Genomic DNA, 26,400 nt, shown 5'->3' with positions numbered 1-26,400 from the left:
TTTTACCCACAGGTAAACCTAGAGTAAAGTATAGTAAAGTATTTCGGACTTGCGTTCGGACAACTTGGGTTCCATTCCCGAAGCTGCAAATAACACGATCAGTTGAATAGCTGCAAAAAATCCAAGTAACTACATTACACCAAAAAGCACATAAACAAGAGAGCCCTTCGCAGGAGCAAGTGTGAGGGGCCCAAAGGGCCCACGAGCACTTGTCGTCCTCTATTGGTGAATCACTTTCACCATCATGAGAGACGAAGAAAAGGACATCAGTCTCAGGCAGGGAAAGACCATGGTGTGACACAATGTTCACACAAGCAGTGACAAAGTAAGAGTGAGGAGCGGGCCTCCTGCGCGTCACGAGAGCAGCCTGAGTGACTCGTAACGTGGGTAGTGTCACGAATCAATTCGCGACATTTCCCTTTTGTGAGAAGCCACGAACTATTAGTGGAAAACTCACTGTGTATCACTCAGCTAACCGTTTCTCTCTCCATTTCGGAGTATACTTTTCAAAACATTCGTCACTTTCAAAAGTGACCGATTTAATGCACGTCACTAAGTGCGCTACTGAGCGATACAATTGTTTCTTTATCGTTCGCCTCTGCTTACCTCAACCGTTAGCCACGCCTTGCGTCCTGCCCATACAATGTATTTGAATTCAGTCTTGTGTTTGCTGTGACGGAGAAAGGTTCTGTGCTCAGAAGTGGAGAGGTCAGCTAGCACCCCAATCTCCACTAGTTCAGTAATCCCAGTACTCCCACCTCAGTGGTGATACATAGCATTCATCGACTGGTATTTCTTTTGTGTATTTTGTAGTTTTAAGAGCTTAGTTAAGGTGTTTTTCCCTAGGCGTAAGTATTTAGCTTTTGTGAGAGTGAGTGAGTGCGTCTCATTTAATTTGATTTGAATTGTAACGTTAAATTTATTTTTTGTAATTAATAAATTTAACAGTTCCTTTCTTGAGCTTAATGTAAGTAAACTCTTGTTTCATTTCTCCATAATTAAGCTTATTTCCCATATAGCTCCTAGCTTGCATAAACGTTTGCTTTCATAACTGGTACTTAGACCAGTCTTGTTGTATTAACTTAAAATCCGTTGTGCCAGGAGTTAATGCATCAGCAAGAACCTGATGTTATTATTATTAGTATTAGTTATTTATTGTCAGGGGTGATGTAACTTTCTCCAGAGGCTAACAGTACAGTAATTCAGCAATTGTGAGTAATTAGTCTCTGCTGTGTACTGTTGGGAAAGTTTATAAATTCTCGTTCTCAGAGAATCGTGCTAAGCCAACGTAAAGTAATCGTTGCTTGATGTAGCAAGACAACCATTGTCTCTGCTCTTCAATATTATTGAATATTATTATCAATTTAAATAACATTTAACCATTTATATTTCAAAAAACGCAGTGATATTATAAAAACCCCGTGACAATTGGCGACCTCGCCAGGATATTAACTCCTAGCTCTAAAGCTATTCACGAGATAGTGCTCACTCATTCATATTTAGGTATTTATCATTAAAGTTTATAGACACAAGTTTACTGGTGTTTACCGTTAATTTAGCAAGTGAATTTTGCTTTATCAATTCATAGAGTACTTAACTCTAGTTTATTTTTGGTAACGCCAGACGATTTTATTCGCTCCTGGGAAGTCGCCGTACCCATTGTGTTTATTATTGAGTCTTCCCAGTCATTTGCATTTTTGCTTTAATCTTTGCCGGTTAACTAGATAAGACTGGTCACTACTAGCTTGTGTCTGTATTCTTTATTTGTGTTTATTAGTATTCGTCGCTAAGCAGTCAGTACTCAATTTCGGTTTGCTTAATAAATTAGCGCCATGGCTACTACTATATTTTTACAGGAAGCCAAAGAAATGGGTCTTTCGGACCCAACCGAAATTAAAGAGTATATACTCTCACGGCATAATCAGGAGCAGCAGCGCGAGAATGATGCCCGTGAAGAGCGTAAGATTCAGCGCGAATACGAGCGAGAACAGCGTGAGGAACGCGAAAAGGAGCGCGAGTACGAGCGAGAACAGCGCGAACACGAGCAGAAACAACGCGAGCTCGAGTTAGAAAAAGTGCGACAACAATGCGAACACGAGTTAGAAAAAGAGCGAGAACAGCGCGAACACGAGTGAGAACAGCGTGAATACGAGCGTGAACAATGAGACAAAGAACGAGAACATGAACTTGAAGTGCTGAAGCTCAAGCGAGATTCCTTGGCTTCAGACACGTCTGGTGCAGTTGGTCCAAGCTCCACGAGCGTTCTCCCTGCACATGTCCTGGCGACCCCACGCATCAAGCTTCCTTCATACAAGGAAAGCGAGCGAATCGAGCCGTACATAGCTCGTTTTGAGGACATGGCAGACTTATATCAACTGGATGAGGCAGCTAAGCGGCTTCAGTTTCTTAGCCTATTTGAGGGCCCTGCCCTCGATATTCTCCACAGAATTCATGGAGACAATCTCACATATGAGATGATGAAAGCTGCACTCATTAAGGCGTATGGTCTCACAGTAGACGACGCCAAAGTTCAGTTCATGCGAGCTCGTCTCCAAGACAAGGAGACAGCTGTTCAGTTCCTTGATCGTCTCACAGCTTACTTAAATGAGTGGATGGAGAAAGATGAAACTCCTTCCACGCGTGAGGGGATAATTGATCTTATGCTGCGTACACAGCTAGAGAGGTCGTGGCCTGCTGAGCTCATAGCACAGCTTAAGATCTGCCAGGTGAAAGATGCCAGCCAAATGGCAGAGAAGGCTGACGCATTCTTTACTGCATACGGGTATCAAGCTCGTAAGCAAAACACCTGGAGCAGAAAAGATACTGCCAAGTCTGGGAAGCCGTCTCAGACTGAATCCCAGCACCAAGGCCGTTCTCAGAGTAATGGTCAAGGTCCAAAACCGCAGTGGAAGGACCAGGGGCAAAACACTCAGAAACCTGAGTGGAAGAGGTACAACAAGTACCCTAACCAGCAGCAGTATCAGCCACGCAACCGACCGACGGAACAAAGTTTTTCACCACCAACTCAAAAGAGGCAGGAAGCGAATGCAGCCTTCATTCCTCAGCAGCAGCCTGGTGGTCACGTCCCTACCAGTGTGGGTACTTCCCCACAGTTCACTAGTCCCACAGTGACAGTGAACCCCCCTCCACAGATGGCCAATGTTCCATCTTCCCAGTATAACCCTCAAGGCACAATGTTTGCCACATCAATTCAGCAGCCTCATGAGTGGCTAGCTGCTTCCTCCACAGGCCCTCCCACAGGTGACAGTACCTTCCTTGTTCAGCCAGGGTTTGTGGGAGGCATTCCTGTGAAGGTCCTGAGAGACAATGGTTCCTCAGGTTGCTCTGTTAAGCAGAGTTTAGTTCGGCCTGAGCAGTATACAGGTCGACAGATCCATGTAAGCCTTATTGATGGATCAGTGAGATTGTTCCCTGAGGCATGTATCCAGGTGGCATCTCCATTTTATACTGGTATGACACTTGCAGTTGTCATGCCAGAGCCTCTATTTGACTTTATAGTAGGCAATATTCAAGGAGCCAAGGATAGTTGCTCCGATGATGACGCTGCTCAGACTTCGGCTGCTGCGGTAACACGAGCCATGACTGAGGCTCCAGACTGTGTCACCCCAGTGATCATTGAATCGCCGCAAGATCTGATGTGTAGCCAACTTGTTGTGCAAGAACAACAATCTGACCCGACACTTGCTGCCATGCGGAATAAACAAAAGGGTCGAGTGATTAAGTATTCACGGGGAGGTCAAGCCAAGTTCCTTCGTAAACAAGGACGGCTCTACCGTGAGTCACGAACACCCGAGGACGAGGTTCGACTGCAGTTTGTCGTTCCCGCCAAGTACCGCCTAGCAGTGTTACAATGGGGTCATTGTTCAGCCTCAGGAGGTCACCTGGGCAAAAGGAAGACCCAGGGCCGTATCCGAGCTGACTTTTTCTGGCCAGGGATGGGACGGGACATAGATAGTTTTGTCCGTGCCTGCAGTGTGTGCCAAAGTATCACCACTGATCAGGGACATGCCCTTCCTGTGCCATTTGTAACCACACCTGTAATCTCTGAGTCAGTTGAGAGACAGGGTAGTGGTGAAGTGGGTGCAGACCTGATGTCTCGCCCATTGGCCCCACAGGACACAGTATGTCCAGGGCCTGTACATACATATTATGTACCGTAGGTTAAGGGGGAAGTTGAGAGGTGACTCGAGGCTATGGAAGACCCAAGTTTGCATAAGGATTCTCAGCTTCCCGGTACTAATAGAAGTACTGTAGGTTAAGGGGGAAGTTCGAGAGAGAACTCCGCAGAGGCGACTTGAGGCTATGGAAGACCCAAGTTTGCATAAGGATTCTCAGCTTCCCGGTACTAATAGAAGTACTGTAGGTTAAGGGGGAAGTTCGAGAGAGAACTCCGCAGTGGCGACTTGAGGCTATGGAAGACCCGAGTTTGCACAAGGATTCTCAGCTCTCCGATGTTAATATAAGAACTGTAGGTTAAGGCACAGGTTGAGGACCCGTGTGCGGTTCGAGGCTATGGAAGACCCGAGGTTGCACAGGGATTCTCAACTTGCTGACATAATCGTGTGCTATAATTAATGGCGACCTCGAATGTACGAAGCTTAGGCTGTCACTCGTATTTTTCAGCCAGAGTGTACTTTTCGTAGCATGTACTGATTGCTAGGCAGAGAGAGTAATTGTAACTTAATAAGAATTTTGTCTCTGACACTTTTGATGCTCCACCTCAATTGGTTTTGCAGGTTCAGCAATGGGTGTAGCAGTTTTGCTGTGCGGACCAGCTGATTGTCTGGCGCACGCTGCCGCCTCTTCTCCTCTGCCTTCGTCGTCGCCATGTTGTTATTTACTGTGTCATTTTACACGTAGGTACAGTTACACTACAACTGTCACACCTACACCGTGTATTACATACACCACGCTACACAACAATTAGTTGTCAATGTAAATGTAGCGAATTTTCGCTCAGTTTGACCTGAGTACAGGATTTTCACCGTCGTCACGGAGTTTTTCCCTCAAGCTTGCTTCTATTAACGTAAATACGAGGTTTTTTCGCTCACTGACGACTGCGACTTTCTCCTGTAGCAGGATAGCACACACACCACAGTGTGAATCTTGTGTGAATGACTTAGGATGTATACATATATATATATATATATCCACAAATTTTTTCCCATAAGGAAAAAATTTAACTTTGTAAGGGCGTAATGTCACGAATCAATTCGCGACATTTCCCTTTTGTGAGAAGCCACGAACTATTAGTGGAAAACTCACTGTGTATCGCTCAGCTAACCGTTTCTCTCTCCATTTCGGAGTATACTTTTCAAAACATTCGTCACTTTCAAAAGTGACCGATTTAATGCACGTCACTAAGTGCGCTACTGAGCGATACAATTGTTTCTTTATCGTTCGCCTCTGCTTCCCTCAACCGTTAGCCACGCCTTGCGTCCTGCCCATACAATGTATTTGAATTCAGTCTTGTGTTTGCTGTGACGGAGAAAGGTTCTGTGCTCAGAAGTGGAGAGGTCAGCTAGCACCCCAATCTCCACTAGTTCAGTAATCCCAGTACTCCCACCTCAGTGGTGATACATAGCATTCATCGACTGGTATTTCTTTTGTGTATTTTGTAGTTTTAAGAGCTTAGTTAAGGTGTTTTTCCCTAGGCGTAAGTATTTAGCTTTTGTGAGAGTGAGTGAGTGCGTCTCATTTAATTTGATTTGAATTGTAACGTTAAATTTATTTTTTGTAATTAATAAATTTAACAGTTCCTTTCTTGAGCTTAATGTAAGTAAACTCTTGTTTCATTTCTCCATAATTAAGCTTATTTCCCATATAGCTCCTAGCTTGCATAAACGTTTGCTTTCATAACTGGTACTTAGACCAGTCTTGTTGTATTAACTTAAAATCCGTTGTGCCAGGAGTTAATGCATCAGCAAGAACCTGATGTTATTATTATTAGTATTAGTTATTTATTGTCAGGGGTGATGTAACTTTCTCCAGAGGCTAACAGTACAGTAATTCAGAAATTGTGAGTAATTAGTCTCTGCTGTGTACTGTTGAGAAAGTTTATAAATTCTCGTTCTCAGAGAATCGTGCTAAGCCAACGTAAAGTAATCGTTGCTTGATGTAGCAAGACAACCATTGTCTCTGCTCTTCAATATTATTGAATATTATTATCAATTTAAATAACATTTAACCATTTATATTTCAAAAAACACAGTGATATTATAAAAACCCCGTGACAGGTAGAGACGCGGGAAGGGTGCGTGCGTATCCATGCCAGTCATCTCCCGCCAAATTTGAAAATTCGTGTGTTGACACCTGTTGCAATTGCAGACCATACAGGTACAGCTCCGGCACTGTCAACAGAAATAGGCACCACCTTACCGGTACAGCTCCGGCACTGTCCGCAGAAGTAGGCACCTCCTTACCTGTACAGCTCCGGCACTGGGGGGGTTAAGTACAGTAATCCCTCCAAGACCTGACGTAATAGAGCCAAAGGCATGTCCGGTACTTGGGTTTATCCGGAACTTGGGAAAATGCCTCCTGGAGAGGTACTTATGGACCCTTACCCAGTCTAACTCAGAAAACTACCTACATAACTCCCTACCAGACATGCATAGTAACTATTTAAGACCCTATTCACACAAATAAGGGACAGAAAGCATGAAATTCATAAAAATGGAACCAGAGAATGAGGATTTAGAGGTGAGTATGAAAAATATCAAGCAGCATCCAGGGTGACATGTAGAAAGGTGTATGGTATGTAAGAGGACTACTGGGCCTTGACAGCAGGCTGTAAAGCCTGTGCCCAGAGTCGGACACATTTAAAAAAAAAAAAAAAAAACTTACAACACGTCCGGGGCCATCGCGAAGAATAACCCGCACTCTCTCAGACTCTTACAGTATGAAGGTGCATCTGAAACACGTACAATAATCCAGTGTTGCACTACACTTAGTATGGTTAAGGAAAATGACCAACAGGAAAAATATATCGTACTATAACTCGACACCTGAAGACAGAACACCACGAGAACGCTTAAAATCATTGAGCACTTGAATATTCTCTTGGTTATCGCAAATAGCTTTCTAAAGATCAGTGTTACACACTGTGCTCTAAGCAGCCACAGCTGACTGTTCAACTCTCAGGAACCTCCTTCCCTCGTTATAGTGTAAATATTGTAGACATTTTCTGCAAAAAAGTTAAATGAGAAAATTCTCACTTGCAAAGAAAATACAATAAAGGAGAGTCATTGTACTGGATCATAACATCTTTACACATTCGGAAACTAAGTAAAATTCATTGGTACCTAAACAGCAATAATATCGAAATGAAATGTTCGTTGAATCAGAATAAGAGTGGGTAGAATGGGCAGGGATCATGACCATGTTAGAGCACTGTGAGACGAGAAAATATGATAGAGATGATCGGTGGAGGAGACGGCTCATAAGGGTACACGTAAATTTTCTTGAAGGTGTGTGTGTGTGTGTGTGTGTGTGTGTGTGTGAGAGAGAGAGAGAGAGAGAGAGAGAGAGAGGCAGAATATAGTGTAGCATACGTCGAATAGTTGTCCTTTCAAGCATATCTGGGAATGTTTAATATACAGTCCCTTCGGTAAAAATTCATTATTAAACTATATATATATATATATATATATATATATATATATATATATATATATATATATATATATGTATATATATATATATATATATATATATATATATATATATATATATATATATATATATATATATATATATATAGTGTATGTATGTATAGTATATATGAATTTATATATATATATATATATATATATATATATATATATATATATATATATATATATATATTCTCTCTCTCTCTCTCTCTCTCTCTCTCTCTCTCTAAGCCATTGGAGCCCAGTGTCCCCAGTATTGGACAGAACTAGAAATTTTCAATTCTTAATAAAATAGGGAACCCCCGGACAAGGACCAATGAGCTTCAAGACTATAAGCCAATAGCCGTAGGGCGGTACGCTTAGTACCCTCCCAGTACAATGCACTTGCCCAGCAACTCTGGGATCCAATGGGATTTATATATATATATATATATATATATATATATATATATATATATATATATATATATATATATATATATATATATATAAATTTATATAAATAGATATAAATATATATAAATATATAAATAAATATATAAATATATATATATACTGTAAGTATATGTAAATATAAATATATAATATATATATATATATACAAACATACATATATATAAACATACATATATATATAAAAAAATATATATAAATAAATATATATATATATACAAATAAATCTAAAAATATATAAATATAAATATACATATATATATACATATATATATATATATATATATATATATATATATATATATATATATATATATATAAAAGAAGAAAGCATACAATGAATGGATGAGAAATAGGGGCGTGGAAGAGGTTGAGAGGCGGAAGAGAGAGTTATATGTAGAAAGGAAGAGAGAGGTGAAAAGATTAGTAAGGGAGAGTAAGAAGAGAGTGGATGAGGAATTTGGAAGAAATTTGAGTGTAAAGTGGAGGGACTGTAAGAAAATGTTCTGGAGAGAGGTGAAAAGAGTAAGACAGGGTGGAAGTGAAGTTAGCAGGGGAGTGAAAGATAAAAATGGTAGATTATTAGTGGAGAGGGGAGAAAAAGTGAGCAGATGGAGAGAACACTTTAAGGAACTGTTGAACGTAGAGGATGGAAGTAATGCGAGTATAAGTGGCTGGGGAATGGCTGGGAGAAGGAGGGAGGTGAGAAGACAGGAAGAAATCAGTAGGATAGAAGTTGTGGAAGCAATGAAGAAAGTTAAATCAGGGAAAGCCCCAGGAATTGATGGAGTGTGTAGTGAAATGCTGAAGCATGGGGGAGAGATAGTAGTAGAATGGATGTGGAAGATGTGCAGATTGGCCTGGGAGGAAGGTAGAGTCCCGGAGGATTGGAAGTCAGGTATAATTATTCCCTTGTACAAAGGAAAAGGGGAAAAAGAAGTGTGTGGTAACCATAGGGGCATTTGTCTTCTTAGTATAATAGGAAAAGTGTATGGTAGGATACTTATTGACAGAGTTAGAGAAAGAACAGAGAAATTAGTTGGAGAAGAACAGGGAGGCTTTAGGAAGGGAAGAGGTTGTGTAGATCAGATATTCATTCTCAGATCTTTAGTGGAAAAGTTTCTAGAGAAGGGAAAGAAGTTGTATGCGGCATTCATGGATTTGGAGAAAGCATATGACAGGGCGGATAGACAAGGATTGTGGAAAGTGTTAGGAATATATGGAGTAGATGGAAAGTTGTTGAATGCTGTGAAGAGTATGTACGATGGTGCGAAGGCTGCAGTGCGTGTCGATGGTGATCTAAGTGAATTTTTCTCTTTGAAGGTTGGGTTGAAACAGGGATGTGTCATGTCTCCATGGTTGTTCAATCTGTACATGGATGGGGTAATAACAGAGGTACAAGGTAGGGTAGTGGATGTTGGAGTGGCCATGGTGAGAGAGGATAGTGTTTGGAAACTCCCTGTACTGTTGTTTGCAGATGATACTGTGTTGTTGAGTGAAGACGAAGGAGAGCTGCAAGGCTTGGTGGATGAGTTTGGGAGAGTGTGTAAGAAACGGAATCTAAAGGTGAATGTAGGGAAGAGTAAAGTGATGGTCTTTGAAAGAGGTGAAGTCAGTGAATGTACAGCGAGGTTGGATGGTGAGGAAATGGAAAGTGTGAGTACGTTTAAGTACTTGGGTAGTGTGATGAGTAAGGATGGAGGTTTGGAGGGTGAAGTGCTTGAAAGGGTACAGCAGGGAAGAAAGGTTGCTGGTTCCTTGAAAGCAGTGATAAGAAACAGGGAAGTGAGCATGGAAGTGAAAAAGTTACTACATGACAGTATTGTGATACCAACTCTAACGTACGGAAGTGAAGCTTGGACGTTGTTGGAAGGACACAAGTCAAGAGTGAGAGCAGTGGAAATGAGTTATTTGAGAGGAGCCTGTGGAGTCACATGGAGAGACAGGCTGACGAATGAGGATATAAAGAAGCGTTGTGGTGTTGATGTGGATGTGATAGGAAGCGTTATGAGGAACACACTGAGGTGGTTTGGCCATGTGGAGAGGATGGAGGGTGAAAGACTGACGAAGAGAGTGTATGTGAATGAGGTGGAGGGGGAAAGAAGGAGGGGGAGGCCGAGGATGAGATGGAGGGATGGGGTGGAGAGGTATATGAGAGAGGGGGGTGTGAGCTGAGAGCAGGGGAGTGAAATGGCGGGGGACAGGGCGACGTGGAGGCGATTTGTTTGTGGCTACCCCAAACGGGATTGAGGCCTCTGGCAATAGATAGATAGATAGAATATATATATATATATATATATATATATATATATATATATATATATATAGCTTGATTTCTAGATTCCACCAGAATGTACCTTTTTTATTTTCTGCTAACCTCCCGACACCGCACGCCCTTCTGGCATTCTAAATATGTACTCTATGTTTTCCACAAGTAGTTTAGATCTATTTACCTAGTTTATTGCTTCCTAGTCGTTCACTACTTTAGCCTGGTGTTTATCTACCCCTTTTTTGTTTCGCTTCTTCTCCACTTAAAGTCTCTCGTCTTGACTGCCCCTTTCCCTCTTTATTCATCTCAGTCCTCTCACCTTAACACTGCATACAGAAACAATATGAAGGGATAGACCTCTGTATCATCCCCTTACCGCTCTTATAGTCATGACACTCCCAAGCATCGCTTTACCTTCAAACTCGTAATCAATCAGACTTTATTCAGCACTGTCCCCGTTCCCTCTAAGCCACTGATATTTGTGTGCATCTTTATGTTTAAAAAACACAATGCCCTTTCCTTACATATGCCCTTCAGTCGCCTTCCATTATCCTCCCCACGGTACTTCATAACGATCCATTACAAGGATACAACTATATAACTTAATTATAGTGGACTAGCTGCACCATGTAACCCTCACTTTTAATGTAATGGCAGATGTAATGATAAGTATACGGATCTGATAAAGGCATAATCTCTTGCTAATCAATTGTGAATATTTCCCAGTGTATAAGAAAGAACAGAAGGCCAGACTTTTCCAAGTACAGTGCCTGATTTTGAGCTAAATTTTTTTAGTCATTTTCCTGAGGCACAAGCTCTCCTCATAGGTACCACACACTTTTGTATGTCGCCACTTCAATGATCATCCCTAACGTCCATATTAGATACTTCGCAAAATCTACCCCATGTAGGACTTGTATGACGGTATTACTTGGGATGTTATTATGAAGTGTTGGTGCGTATACTGGACAATAAGCAAGGTTTGCGTTTAATAAACTCAAATAATTGACCTATTCCCTTTCTCTTCATCGGATCGAACTCCAATTCTTTCGTATAGCAGATCGCGTTATTAACCACCTGACCATCATCTCCCCACGACTATCACCTCTCTGACACCTGCCAGTCTCACTGCTTCTCTTTATAGACCGCACCGTCTAGTCCTACCACTCACTGCCTCACCCTCTAAACCTCATTGCCTCATCCTCTAGGCCACACCCCTGACTTCAGTTCCTAACTACTTCATCCTTTAGACCTCACTTCCATACCCTCTAACCCATATTGTCTTACTGTCTACACCTTGTTCCCTCGCGTTCCAGACTTTCACGGCATCTCAGCCTCAGAGTCTATGCCTCACTGCCTCAACCTCGGCGCCTCACTCTCTCATCCTTGATATTTAAGTCACCAGAGCCTCACTCTTTAAGCCTCTCTCGCACTCACTAGCCCTCTACCACACCACTGCCTCATCCTCCTAGCCTCTCTCTCTAGGCCCCCACGGCCTCACTGCCATGCCCTCTAGACCTCCACGCCATCACTGCTAAACCCTCTAGGCCTCACTGTCTCACCATTCATGCCTCAATGCCTCACCCTCTTACCATCATACTCCTGTTGCAGCTGTTCCAGGACAGTAGTCACGCGCCTCCTGAGACTGGCTCTTTGCTTGGCCAGTTCCTTCTTCTCCTTCTCTTTCTGTAGGACCGTCTTGCCCCCGTGCCCCGCCTGTCCCGGCCCGGCCCCGTCGCCCCCGGGGTCCCGTTGCCACATGAACGACTCCAGGTGCTGCCAACACGAGAGATCATTCACTCAGATCACACACACACACACACACACACACACACACACACACACACACACACACAGTAAATAGTATTATATTAATATTACACATTTAGAATGTTTTGTGAGAAGCATTATGGTATCGTTAATTCCACCTCCTTTTGGGTACTCCATTCTTTTATCAATCTTTCGCCACAGATTCTCTCTGTATAGCAGTTCACTAGCGCTTATCATTATTCTGCATCTATATCCGCACCTTCCTCTCGCTCTATCATTTCTAAGTTTCTTAAACCATCTCGTCACATATCTGCTGTAGAACTAAATCACTTCACTTACAACTGTTCCAACCATTTTCAACAGACATTTCAGGTCCATACCTCAAAATCATACAGCACATTCTGCTACTCTATACTGTCATGTATACCCATCTTCACCAGAAGTGATCCACAGCCCTCTTTACACACGCTTCTCCATGCACCCGACACTTTTTCCTCTCCTTGCAACACATAGCTTAATTTAAGGTACTGAAACCTCACTGCACACCATTCTATAGAAATAGTTTAGCTCTCTGAAATCTCCCTGCTAAACAGTTCACCAGAAATATTTGAAACACTCAATCCTCTCAAGATCATCCTCAAATAGGCTTAATCCCCGTCCCCACTAGAGATCATGATGCGGGCTCTGTTGCGCGTCATGTTACCCAACTCTTGTTGCTGGGTGCTGTTGATGTCCAAACTAGTGCAATGGGCAGCGTGAGCCAGCTACTCTTGACCTGCATGAGGAGGAGGATGGATACCAACACTACAGCAGTTCAAGAGACTGCGATTGGAGTATTGTGGCACCATATTGCGCCGAAACGAAAAAGAATAGGAAGAGGAAGATGTGGTGCAAGCAGTGTCTGTCTCGACCTATTTTCATAGGGAAGCCTGACGGCTACTGCGGGCATCATGGCGCGCGCCGTCACCACAATATACCCCTGGGCCAGATTTGCCAGAAGCGCGTGGCACAGGCCCTCCACGGCAGGATAACTCGAACTGGGCAACATGACGCGCAGAGAGTGCAGCATGACTCCTAGTATGGTCGGGGTTTAGGGTACTGTCCTGCCATTGTAATGTCCCCCTGCTATATCTCATCACCTTCATTTTTCTCACATTCACTTTCCTTTCCTCCTCTCAACCACCTTCAGAACACTGGCACCAGCTAATCTACCAGTCTACCTGTCTATCCGTTCATTTGTCTATCTATCTGAACATTGCTATAGACATTAAACAATTTATACCAGACTGAGTATCTCCATTGATCAGATGTTAGATGAACAAATCTGCATCACAGAAGTAGCACTATTCTTTCTGATGTCTTATGTGCTCATGTTAAATTTCAAAAGTTTATCATTCCACAGTACTAACGCAAAATGTTTCAACTACAATATCATCTGTACTCACTTGAAAAGGAAAAAAATTATTGAAACAAAATATTTCTGCCTACTTGGATGTACTGGACTCACTTGGAAAGACTAGACTCATCTAGACGCACTGGACTCGCCTAAATGTACAGGACTCCCCTGGATATACTGGACTCGCCTGGATGTCCTGGACTCGCCAGGAAGGGCCAGATCCCCCTACATGTACCGGATTCACTAGGATGGATTGGACTCATTTAGATATGCTGCACTACCAGGATGGGCTGATTTACCTAGATGTAATGAACTCATCAGGATGGACTGGACTGACTCAGATGTACTGGACTCGACAACAGGGACTGGACTCACTTAGATGTACTGGATCACCAGGATGGATCGGACATTCCTATATGTACTGGATCACCAGGATCGACTGGACTAGTCTGGATGAACTAGACTCATTTTCATGTACTGGACTCGTTAGGATGAATTGGAATCGCTTGGAAGGACTGGAACCACCTGGAGCCAGTGATATGGAGGGACTGTACTCTCCCATAGGAACTAGACTGAATTCCCCTGGAACGACCACTGAACTCATTTGTATGACTGGATTCACATGGTAGGAAGACCGGAATAACCTGGAGGACCTACCTGACTGGACGTTCCTCTATGCAGCGACTGGACTGACCTAGTCGTACTGTAATCACGGGGATGCAATGACTGGACTGACCTGGAGGTACTGACTGGAATACAAGAATGCACTTACTTCACTGATATTGATGCATTGACTGGTTGGACTGACCTGGATACATTAGGCTAACTGGACTGACTGACCTGGATACACTGACTGATCTGACTGACCTGGAGGTACTGACTGGTCGGACTGACCTGAAGGGATGTGAGAGCCTCCTTGGCGACGGACTCGACCATGGCGCCCGAGGTGGGAGCGTCGTCAGACACCAACTGCCTCCTCAGGCTCTCGCGTCCCACCAACGAGGCCAGGAACTCCTTATCTTTGCTGAGCCCGCCCAGCAGTCGCTGCCGCAGGAGTAATATCAACAATTCCTACACTCATGTAATATTTCATAATTGTCCAGCTTCTTAACCCTGCTTGCAAGGTAACATTGTAAGTTATTTCTTCTGAGCATATCATCCGTTTAGAATTATATGACATTATTTTTTTATAATACTGCTCTCACAAAGATTTAAGGAATCAAAGGTTACTAACATTGCCAAGGAAATGATGGATTGTTTTAACACAACTAAATCCCTAGCATTCAAAGCGGTGACTGTCACCATCTCTCTTCGCCGAGGTTGGCAAACTCTGTGGGGTTGTACAATTTACCAGCTTATGGAGTCAAAGGCGTGATCATGGTCATCATAAAATTATCTAAAAGGCCTACTTCTAAATATGAGTAAGTCGTCCAGGAGTATTTGACAGAGGAACAATTGTATCATGTCTTAAATGAATGGTTGATGAAATGAAGGAATGACACCAAAGAGGAAAGTTTTTTCGAAGAAAAAAAGACAGGAAGAAGGAAATAACGATACAAATACAGAATGCTATCCTCCATTTAACAGAGACAATAATTCATGCGGTTATTGCTCCAGCAGAGAAGACCAGTATTTCATAAAACACAAAATCCACTAAAAATATATTATTCAAATGATATCTATAAGTGTCTCAATAAGCAACTAAATAGACTATTGTACTAATGAAAGAAAAATATGTTATTCTTCTATCAGAAACAGACTGTGAAGGTATCAGAAAAAGGGGGGTGAGAAACGTGTGTGCATCAGTATAAGCCGAAAATCTTAAAAGTAATGTATAGGCAAATTAATATGAACAAAGGAAATTAGGCGAGTCAAGGCAAATAAACTAGAAATCTGAATGTGAATGTGCGTACAGATCATACAAAGATTTTTTTTTTCTTTGTAATGGGAAATGCTAAATGAACATGACACCAGTGTGTCAGTAATGTAAAGAAAAATTTAGCCTCCTAAAACCATGAGCGGGTGCGAGCGTGGCATGCTCTGACCTTTGAAGCAGACTTAGATGTGGTGGGGTTGGTGAGCGTAATGGTGGGGACTGTGGCGGTGGTAGTGGTGGTGGTAGTGGTGTGCTGCTGACCAGACCCCGCCAAGCTGTCACTCAGACTCAGACCGGGTACCAGCTCCTCCAGTTCGGGGAATTGATCGCCTGTCAGAGGGACCAGGAGTGCAGGCAGTGGTAGTGTGGTAGTGGGGTTGTGGTAATGCAGCAGTGTTGCCGTGGCAGTGTTAGGTGTTGTAGAAAGGCATTGTTGTCTTTGTTACTGTAGTACAGTAGCTTGATCACAGTGTTCAAGTGTGGACTGAGGAAGTGTGGAACTCAAAGAGTGAGGAAATACTAGTTGTGGTAGTGTGGTAGTGGAACTGTGGTATTAGTGGTGTGGTAGTGTGCACGTGGTAATGTGGTAGTAGTTGTGCGGTAGTGGTTGTATGGTATTGGTGGTATAATTTCCTAGTGGTAGTGCAGTTGTTGTTGTGTGATAATAATGGCTGTGTTAATGATGACTTTGGCTGTGGTAGTGTAGTAGTGGTGATGCGGTTGTGATGGGTGTAGTTCTTTGGTAATGTTGGTTGCAATAGTAGTTGTAGCAATCTGATAATGATGTGGTAGCTTTGGGTGTGCTTTAGATATCGTTGTTGTTGTTGTTATTGTCTGAGGTTCACCTGGACGTGAACCTGTTATGCTGCAGGAAAAAAAAAAAAAACTTCAACTGGGCGCTGTATGAGATCCTTTTTTAAAGTTGTTGAAGTTATAACGTGATTCACGAAGTAAGCTGTGGTGTGGTGTGAGTTGTAGCCTGTTTTGTGTTGGTGCTGAACCATGGTAGGGTTATGGGTGAATCCCAGTCTGGTTAGGTGCACTACTGACTCTCTGGGATGGGTAATTTCTGAGGGTTGATTGTCAGGTGGTGGTTCATGAATAATGCCGCTTGTCTTGTCATTTTGGTTTGCGGTCGTGCTGTGTGTTTGATGTGGATGGCTGGGTGGCGGATATGGCTGTTATTAACGCGTCCTGTGTATCGCTGGGAGGTTGTTCGTTTTTTGTTTCTTGTGATGAGTGGTGGTGCAACGTTAATTTACATGGATGGAATGATCCTGGGCTGCAGTGAAAATATCTTTGTGCAGGTGGTCTGTATTTGTAGTTTTTGTGTCTGTGAGAGTTTAGGCGCCCATCATCTACTCACTCAATATAGTGCTACTTTCAGATAATTCAAAACTGACTGAGATGTTGAGTGGTTGTTGTAGTCAAGGAAACCAAGTAATATGTCAGGGTTGTTGACTTTCCTGAGCAGCCGTCGGCACTGACACATGTTTCCATAACTGCCGTGTCTATAATAATGCTTGATGGTGGTACCTTGAAGAGTTATCATCAGCTGAAAACACCTACACTTGCTAACATGGTGAACGATCTCTAAACGCAAGCATCCTGTTATTATTCTTAATGCCTTGTTATGTGTCTTTCTGAAGCTTTCCAAATGCATGGAAATTTATGTGGGGGTCTAGCTTATGTTCGCGTAATTCACTGTCATCGAATGAAGTGCTTGTAGAATGTTTTCCGAAAATCCTTCTGCTGTCCGACGATTTTGTCTGTGAGTGTTTTCAGGGCACTGATTTTACAAGATATCTTCACACTTAGTCCTGCGGCTATGTAGGTCATGTGTGTATCCGAATTTAAGTCCAAGAATATTGGAGTGTTTCTCCCATAGGAACGATTAGTTAAACAGGGAGACTTAAGGTTGGTGTCTGTCTGTAGTGATAAGAATGATGGCTAATTTCGTGAGTGAACAGACATTGAGTCTTGTTTAAGCCAATGTTCAAATGCATATAAAGTACAAGTATGTACTGTAGCCTTCAGCTGGAGCTGGTCTCCCGTTTGTAAAGTTCTGGAGTACCGTGAAGAAAATGTTAGGTTGTCAGTAAAGACCTGTATTGTTACTGAAGGAAAAGGGATGATAATTCGTGAAGGAAAAGTTAAAAAGTAATCGTGAGAGATGTAGGTCCTGTAGGAGAGCATCAAACAATACTCTGAGTAGTTTTAGTAGAGTACCCGAATCTGTCTGTTCGAAACTCTGTTGGCCAGCTATTTCTTGTCGTTGTCATTTTTTTTTAGGATTTTTCTTATCGGGATTATAATTTGGTACCATGACAATAGTTTGTTTGTGTCTATTGCTTCTAGTGTCGTTCATCGTAGGTTTTGTTTCTTGCTAAAACCATTAAGCTGAGGTGGGTCAATTTAGAAATGTGTGTGATGGTTGAATTCCTAGGACGGATTCCATACTGGGAGGTAGGGGGTGAGATGTGTGGGTTATGTTCTTTAGTATTAATATTTCTTTGGCTTTGGATCGTGTGCAAAGAAACGACATTGGTTTACACGATGAACGTCTTTTTGGTAGTTACTCTGGCTTGGGCACAAGGATGATGAATGTGTTCTTTCAGATGCCAGGGATTCGGTTATGTATGCGGTAGGAGTTGAACAATTCAGTATATCTGCACGGGGCCGAGGAACTTTAACTTGATTTTTGAGAATTAGTCTGGTCCAGCTGCTTTTTTTTTTTTTTTTCTTTCTTTTTTTTTTAATTTGATCATTTGGTGAAAGGACGAGGTGTTGATGTGTTTCCAGTTTTTTCCTGAGTTTTTAAATAACTTTTTTGAGGATGCTATTTTTGTAGTTTATGATTCATAATACCTTATTAGGTTGTTTCATTGTTCCTTCACTTCGGGAATGATTCCATCACTGTTCATTAATTGGTTCATGAGTTAAAGGTCATGAGTTTTTGAATGTGTAAACTTTTTTTTATTCTTTTCCAGTATTGGCTGATATTTGTTCTATGATAATTTCTGACCACAGTTATTTTTTTCCACTCGCTTGGCTTGCGTGTTCGAAGTAGTTCACTAATGCCCACGATTTGTGGTTTATTGATTCTAGTTTTGTTGATAGCGGATTTTTTTGTTTAATTGTGCGCGTAATATTTGGTACTGTTTGCTAGTCTTTCAGTCTGGTTATAGAAATAATAACAGACGGAACTAAATCAAAATTTGCATGATTGAGGGCCATCAGGGGAACCCGTGCTTAAATTCTTATTAAAAAAAATGCCATAGGTCAAGGCAATAGCGACAAGTCAACTCAAGACATTTCTATTTGATTTAGATCACACTTGGTTGAAGGGTTAAGGGTCTTGAAAAGATGAAGCAGTTCAGTTTTGAGAAGAATCGGCCAAAAGTAAAGGTCACAGGGCTAGGTTTTGGACCAAACTTGGTGGAAGGGATGCAGGGCGGCCTTTGATGATGTGAATTTGAGAACAGTAAGTCATAGTTCAAAGTTACAGGGCAATATCTACTTAAATGCTATTGATCCCATTTGAATCAAACTTAATCAATAGGTGACGATCGTGGAAAGATTATATTATTCGATTAAAGAATCAACCAGTCGAAGGTCAAAGTCAAAGGGCAACGTGAAATATTCTTCCTTTAGACCGACTGTGCAGTAGGTAGCGAGTTTTGCATACTCGTACTCTCAGCGCTCCCATATTGTCTCCCTGTTGAGCCAATTTATCTAAGGAGAGAAAACTGGACTGAAGTTTTTCGTGTTACCAGTAGAGATGTTGGATTTACCGACTGTACTAATGGTAATACTGAATTTGGCATTTCTTTTGTTAGGGTCGGAGAAAGAATTCGGGTTAAAAGTTTTTAATGCCTTTTCTCTGTATTGTGCGATCGTGCCCTGCTACCCTACTTGTAGTTTGTGAAGGTTTTCCTTTTTTTTTTTTTTTGGGGGGGGAGTTTCCTTTGATTGTGTGCGATATGATAATGGGCAGGTAGTCAGTTGAATGCTCATGGACTATATTCCCAATGCTCTGAATTGCATGCGTATGGGTACATGAAATGAGGCTTGGGGATAAGGATGCTAAAGTAACTCTATGTGAAGGTCATTTGGGTGTGGTGACTTGTTCAAAATATTATTCTTGAACAACGACCCCTTTCTCAGTTTGGCCCTGATAGATTTTTTTTGTTTTTTCATTTTGGTCATTGGGTATTGTTGTGTTGGGGATCTGTTGGAGTAGGGTCAGGGATGGGATATATAATGGTTGGAGTAGGGTCAGGGATGGGATATATCATGGTTGAAGCAGGGCCAAGGATGGGATATATCATGGTTGGAGTAGGGTCAGGGACTGGATATATCATGATTGGAGTAGGGTCAGGGACTGGATATATCATGATTGGAGTAGGGTCAGGGACTGGATATATCATGGTTGGAGTAGGGTCAGGGACTGGATATATCATGATTGGAGTAGGGTCAAGGATGGGATATATCATGATTGGAGTAGGGTCAGGGACTGGATATACTGTATCATGGTTGGAGTAGGGTCAAGGATGGGATATATCATGGTTGGAGTAGGGTCAGGGACTGGATATATCATGATTGGAGTAGGGTCAAGGATGGGATATATCATGATTGGAGTAGGGTCAGGGACTGGATATATCATGGTTGGAGTAGGGTCAAGGATGGGATATATCATGGTTGGAGTAGGGTTAAGGATGGGATATATCATGGTTGGAGTAGGGTCTATCTATCTATCTATCTATTGCCAGACGCCTCAATCCCGTTTGGGGTGGCCACAAACAAATCGCCTCCACGTCGCCCTGTCCCTAGCTATTTCACTGCCCTGCTCCCAACTCACACTCCCCTCTCTCACATACCTCTCCACCCCATCCCTCCATCTCATCCTCGGCCTCCCGCTCCCTCTTCCCCCCCTCCATCTCACTCACATACACAATCTTCCTCAGTCTTTCATCCTCCATTCTCTACAAATGGCCAAACTACCTCAGTGTGTTCCTCCTAACGCTTCCTATCACATCCACATCCATACCACAACGCTCCTTTATATCCTCATTCGTCAGCCTGACTCTCCATGTGACTCCACAGGTTCCTCTCAAATAACTCATTTCCACTGCTCTCACTCTTGACTTGTATCCTTCCAACGACGTCCAAGCTTCACTTCCATACGTTAGAGTTGGTATCACAATACTGTCATGTAGTAACTTTTTCACTTCCATGCTCACTTCCCTGTTTCTTATCACTGCTTTCAAAGAACCAGCAATCTTTCTTCCCTCCTGTACCCTTTCAAGCACTTCACCCTCCAAACCTCCATCCTTACTCATCACACTACCCAAGTACTTAAACGTACTCACATTTTCCAATTCCTCACCATCCAACCTCGCTGTACATTCACTGACTTCACCTCTCTCAAAGACCATCACTTTACTCTTCCCTACATTCACCTTTTGATTCCGTTTCTTACACACACTCCCAAACTCATCCACCAAGCCTTGCATGCTCTCCTTCGTCTTCACCCAACAACACAGTATCATCTGCAAACAACAGTACAGGGAGTTTCCAAACACTATCCTCTCTCACCAGGGCCACTCCAACATCCACCACCCTACCTTGTACCTCTTTTATTACCCCATCCATGTACAGATTGAACAACCATGGAGACATGACACATCACTGTTTCAACCCAACCTTCAATGAGAAAAATTCACTTAGTTCACCATCCACACGCACTGCAGCCTTAGCACCATCATACATACTCTTCACAGCATTCAACAACTTCCCATCTACTCTATATATTCTTAATACTTTCCACAATCCTTGTCTATCCACCCTGTCATGTGCTTTCTCCAAATCCATGAAAGCCGAATACAACTTCTTTCTCTTCTCTAGAAACTTTTCCACTAAAGATCTAAAAATAAATATCTTATCTACACAACTTCTTCCCATCACACATATATATATATACACACATAGATAGATATAATATATATATATATGAGAGAGAGAGAGAGAGAGAGAGAGAGAGAGAGAGAGAGAGAGAGAGAGAAGATCCCACATATGTACACCCGAAAGCACTAATTTCTCCCCCCATGCAGCCAGAGTCGCGGCCAGTGAGCGACCAGGCGTACGAACACCCCACACCCACCTCCCCTTTCCCAACCCCAGTGTAAATATTGTTGGGTAGACGTGGAACGGCCAAAGCTGGTGATGTTACAGTGTGTCATGATTGTTTTTATAGACAATCAGAACCAGCAAGGGTAAGTATATAAAGGTACTTAATGTTTATTACTGTGCTGTTATCCATAACATAGAGGAAAGGCACGAAAATGAAAGAAGACCTACAGTGTGCCATGTGTTATTGTCTATAATACTTATGTCCTATTTTATAATGTTACAAATAAGTATAGTGTTGTGAACAGCATCTGTTGAAATATATGATGTCTTTTCTCATACATTCTCACTCCCGCCACCACCACCCATCTCTCTCGATTCCTGTCTCCACCAAACGCCTCTCTTATCCTCTCGTCCACCAGTCACACCCATTATTAACCAACGTAAACAAAGATAGTGATGAAATGATCTGTCAGGTATTGATCATATTATTACTATAATACACTTCTGTATTAAGCACCAAGAAATCAATAACATACAATGGTTCGGTATACCTGCCGACTATCTCATCTTGTTGTAAGCTGTTACATGACATACTCACCGCAAGTTGGACCTTGTGATACAAGGACATACGGTTGTTTTTACTTTAACACAGGTTGTGTGTGGTTTTGGACGCCCATGAATTCATATGAACGTGGCAATTTAAGCCTTACATTATAAACACTTAAGATTTATGTTCCTGTCATTAATGGATGGACGAAACGAATCAGGGATCGGTTCTGACGAACCACAAACTCTCTGCTTTTACGAAAATATTCCGACCTCCTGTGACAACAGTGACACAATGTCATTATGTAGACGACTGACCCACATTCAGTCTTATACATTGTGACATTTTGTCACTGTTGTGACAAGAGGTCGAAATATTTTCGTTGAAGCAGAGAGTTTGTGGTTCATCAGAACCGATCCCTGATTCGTTTGGTTAATACGGTAGTGACAGGAATATAAACCTTACATGTTTATAATGTGAGGCTTAAATTGCCACGTTAATATGAATTGATGGACGTCCAAAAACACCCATAACCTGTGTTAGCAATAAACAGCAGTATGTCCCTGTAACACAAGGTCAAACTTGCAGTGCATATGTCACGTAACAGCTTACAAGATGAAATAGTTGGCAGGTTTATCGAAGTATTGTATGTTACTGATTTGTTGGTGCTTAATACTGAGGTGTATGCTAATATTAATATGATCAATACCTGACGGATCATTTCATCAATATCTTTATGTTGGTTAACTAAGCGTGGGAGTGGGGGACGGGAGGATAAGAGAGGCGTTTGGTTGATATAAACCCAGAGAGAAGGGTGGTGGTGGTGGTGGTGGGAATGAGAATGTGTGAGATAAGACATCATATCTTTCAACAGATGCTGTTCATTATACTATACTTATTTGTAACATTATAATATAGGACGTAACTGTTACAGACAATAACACATAATACAATGTAGATCTTTCATTTTCGTTCCTTTTTCATATGTTGCGGATAACAGCACAGTAATACACATTAAATACCTTTATATACTTACCCCTACTGGTTCTGATTCTCTACAAAAACAATTATGACATTGTAAGATCACCAGCTTTGGCCATTCCACATTTGTCCAACAACATTTGCCACTGGGGTTGGGGGAGGGGATGTGGGTGTGGGGTGTTCGAACGCCTGGTCTCTCACTGGCCGCGACTCCGGCTACTAGGGGGGGGAGAAATTAGTGCTTCCGAGTGTACTCTGATGATGGCCACGTGAGGTACCCGAAAATTCGGAGAAATATAACAAATGAAAATGCTGGAGGGTTTCATATCGATGCTTATTTGTCTTATATATATATATATATATATATATATATATATATATATATATATATATATATATATATATATATATATATATATATATATATATATATATATATATATATATATATATATATATATATATATATATATATATATATATATATAATATATCTATCTATCTATATATATAATATATCTATCTATCTATCTATCTATCTATATATATATATATATATATATATATATATAAGAAGGGAAGAAGTTGTGTAGATATGATATTCATTCTTAGATCTTTAGTGGAAAAGTTTCTAGAGAAGAGAAAAAAGTTGTATGCGGCTTTCATGGATTTGGAGAAAGCATATGACAAGGTGGATAGACAAGGATTGTGGAAAGTATTAAGAATAAATGGAGTAGATAGGAAGTTGTTGAATACGGTGAAAAGTATGTATAATGGTGCTAAGGCTGCAGTGCGTGTGGATGGTGAACTGAGTGAATTTTTCTCTTTGAAGGTTGGGCTGAAACAAGGATGTCATGTCTCCATGGTTGTTCAATCTGTACATGGATGGGGTAATAAAAGAGGTACAAGGTAGGGTAGTGGATTCTGGAGTGGTCCTGGTGAGAGAGGGTAGTGTTAGGAAACTCCCTGTACTGTTGTTTGCAGATGATACTGTGTTGTTGGGTGAAGACGAAGGAGAGCTGCAAGGCTTGGTGGATGAGTCTGGGAGAGTGTGTAAGAAACGAAATCTAAAGGTGAATGTAGGGAAGAGTAAAGTGATGGTCTATGAGAGAGGTGAAGTCAGTGAATGTACAGCGAGGTTGGATGGTGAGGAAATGGAAAATGTGAGTACGTTTAAGTACTTGGGTAGTGTGATGAGTAAGGATGGAGGTTTGGAGGGTGAAGTGCTTGAAACGGTACAGCAGGGAAGAAAGGTTGCTGGTTCCTTGAAAGCAGTGATAAGAAACAGGGAAGTGAGCATGGAAGTGAAAAAGCTACTACATGACGGTATTGTGATACCAACTCTAAAGTATGGAAGTGAAGCTTGGATGTTGCTGGAAGGACACAAGTCAAGAGTGAGAGCAGTGGAAATGAGTTATTTAAGAGGAGCCTGTGGAGTCACATGGAGAGACAGGCTGACGAATGAAGATTTAAAGGAGCGTTGTGGTGTGGATGTGGATGTGATAGAAAGCGTTAGGAGGAATACACTGTGGTGGTTTGGCCATGTGGAGAGGGTGGAGGGTGAAAGACTGACGAAAATTGTGTATGTGAGTGAGGTGGAGGGGGGGAGAGGGAGGGGGAGGCAGAGGATGAGATGGAGGGATGGGGTGGAGAGATAAATGAGAGAGGGGAGTGTGATTTGGGAGCAGGGCAGTGAAATGGCGAGGGACAGGGCGACGTGGAGGCGATTTGTTTGTGGCCACCCCGAACGGGATTGAGGCGTCTGGCAATATATATATATGTATATATATTATATATATATATATATATATATATATATATATATATATATATATATATATATATATATGGTCGGTTTCGTGCTGGACTCACGCTCAGAGGACGCTGTAGAGTGGCTGGGTTTGAGTTCCACTGACTGTCGTTGAGTGCTGGGTGGACACTCACAAACCAACGCCTGCCCGCATCAGTTAAATAACCAAGCCTGCACCATATCCCCGTCTACTTCAGCTATCCTCTGTTTCCCTGCCTGTGCCGTGACTTTGCCATGGCCTTATCCTAACCCCCATATAACTTAACCCATACAGGATTAGAGAGAGGGTGAGAGACGGAATAGAAGGTAAAAAAGAAAGAGGGACATGGTAAGTAGAGGATGGTGACTGAAGAGTATGCAGGAGAGAGAGAGAGAGAGAATGGGACGGACGAGCAGAGAGAGGGAGAGACAGGATCCGAGGAGGAAGGAAAGAGGGAGGGAGAAGAAGTGGAGCAGAGAAAGGATGGGGAGACAGAGATGCAGGTAGAGGGAAAGGCAGTGGAAAGACGGAAAGAGGAGAAAGGAAGGGAAGATGGAGAGGCAGAAAAAGGGAAGGAAAGGCAGAGGATGTGAAGGAGAGAGAGAGAGAGAGAGAGAGTTTGAGAAAAGAATGTGGAAAGGGAAGAAAGAGAGACGGGAGCAGAAGAGAGAAAGAAGGGGAAAGGGAGAAGGAGGGGCAGGTAAAACAGAGAAACAGAAGTAATGAAAACAAAGCAGAGGTAGAGGAATGGGTGTGGAAAGAAAAAGGGAAGGAAATAGAAGATAAATATAGGGTTAAGTGAGAGGGTTGGAATGTGAACAGGGAGAAGGTAAGAAAGGGAGGATAGAGCAGAGAAGGGGAGGGTAGTGGGAGAGGAAGAGTAAGAGGGAAGGGGAGAGGTCATACAGTCACGGAGCGATGGGGAGGCAAACTGGCACGCTTGGTTGGTGGGTCACGAGAGTACAGAGAAAAGGGAAATCGAGGCGAGGGAGAAAGTGTACCAAACACGTATTGTGAAATGTAAGCGAGTCATCATCATCTTTGTCTTAAGAAATAAGGGTGGGAAGACAGTGTTGCGAAAAGCAATTGAGAGGGATAAGAGAAGCGTCAACAATATCATCGTCTTTTTTTATAAAATAATAATACTATATATATATATATATATATATATATATACTGGTGTGTGTGTGTGTGTGTGTGTGTGTGTGTGTGTGTGTGTGTGTGTGTTACCCTACTGATGCAACAATTTTCCCAGCCCTTGCAGCTGACTGACCAGTATCTTCATGTAATGCTTTTGCAACATGTACATTATGTCGTGTACACATGCGTGGGGGCCAGAGTTGGAATTAATGTCTCCAGCTAGAAGGAGTATATGGGACTGGCTGGCCATAATAGCTGTATGACTTCTATTGAAAAAAAGAATGCGTGTGTCTCCAGGAGTGTGGTGTTGCTCCTGTAATGCAACCCAATATCATTTTTTTGGGTAGTGTGAGGATATCAAGGACGCTTGTTT

The 26,400-nt window shown here is 42.1% G+C and overlaps 1 protein-coding gene across 1 annotated transcript in view; it reads right to left on the bottom strand.

The window, feature by feature from the left end:
- LOC145409044 (outer dynein arm-docking complex subunit 4) overlaps positions 1–26,400 on the bottom strand; it is a 315,075-nt gene that overhangs the window by 158,087 nt on the left and 130,588 nt on the right. Inside the window, exons 7-11 of the mRNA XM_080279602.1 lie at positions 21,917–21,937; positions 20,900–20,914; positions 15,607–15,767; positions 14,456–14,605; positions 11,996–12,171 (exon numbers count right to left, since the gene is read on the bottom strand). Coding sequence (XP_080135728.1) covers positions 11,996–12,171; positions 14,456–14,605; positions 15,607–15,767; positions 20,900–20,914; positions 21,917–21,937 — 523 coding nt within the window. The remainder of the gene's footprint in view (positions 1–11,995; positions 12,172–14,455; positions 14,606–15,606; positions 15,768–20,899; positions 20,915–21,916; positions 21,938–26,400) is intronic.

The sequence above is a fragment of the Coenobita brevimanus genome, chromosome 79 (assembly GCF_032717465.1).
Source record: "Coenobita brevimanus isolate Jiangsu-jjx chromosome 79, ASM3271746v2, whole genome shotgun sequence".
NCBI lineage: Eukaryota > Metazoa > Arthropoda > Malacostraca > Decapoda > Coenobitidae > Coenobita > Coenobita brevimanus.
The sequence above is the reverse complement of the archived record's forward strand: the minus strand, read 5'-3'. Positions and strand labels throughout refer to the sequence as shown.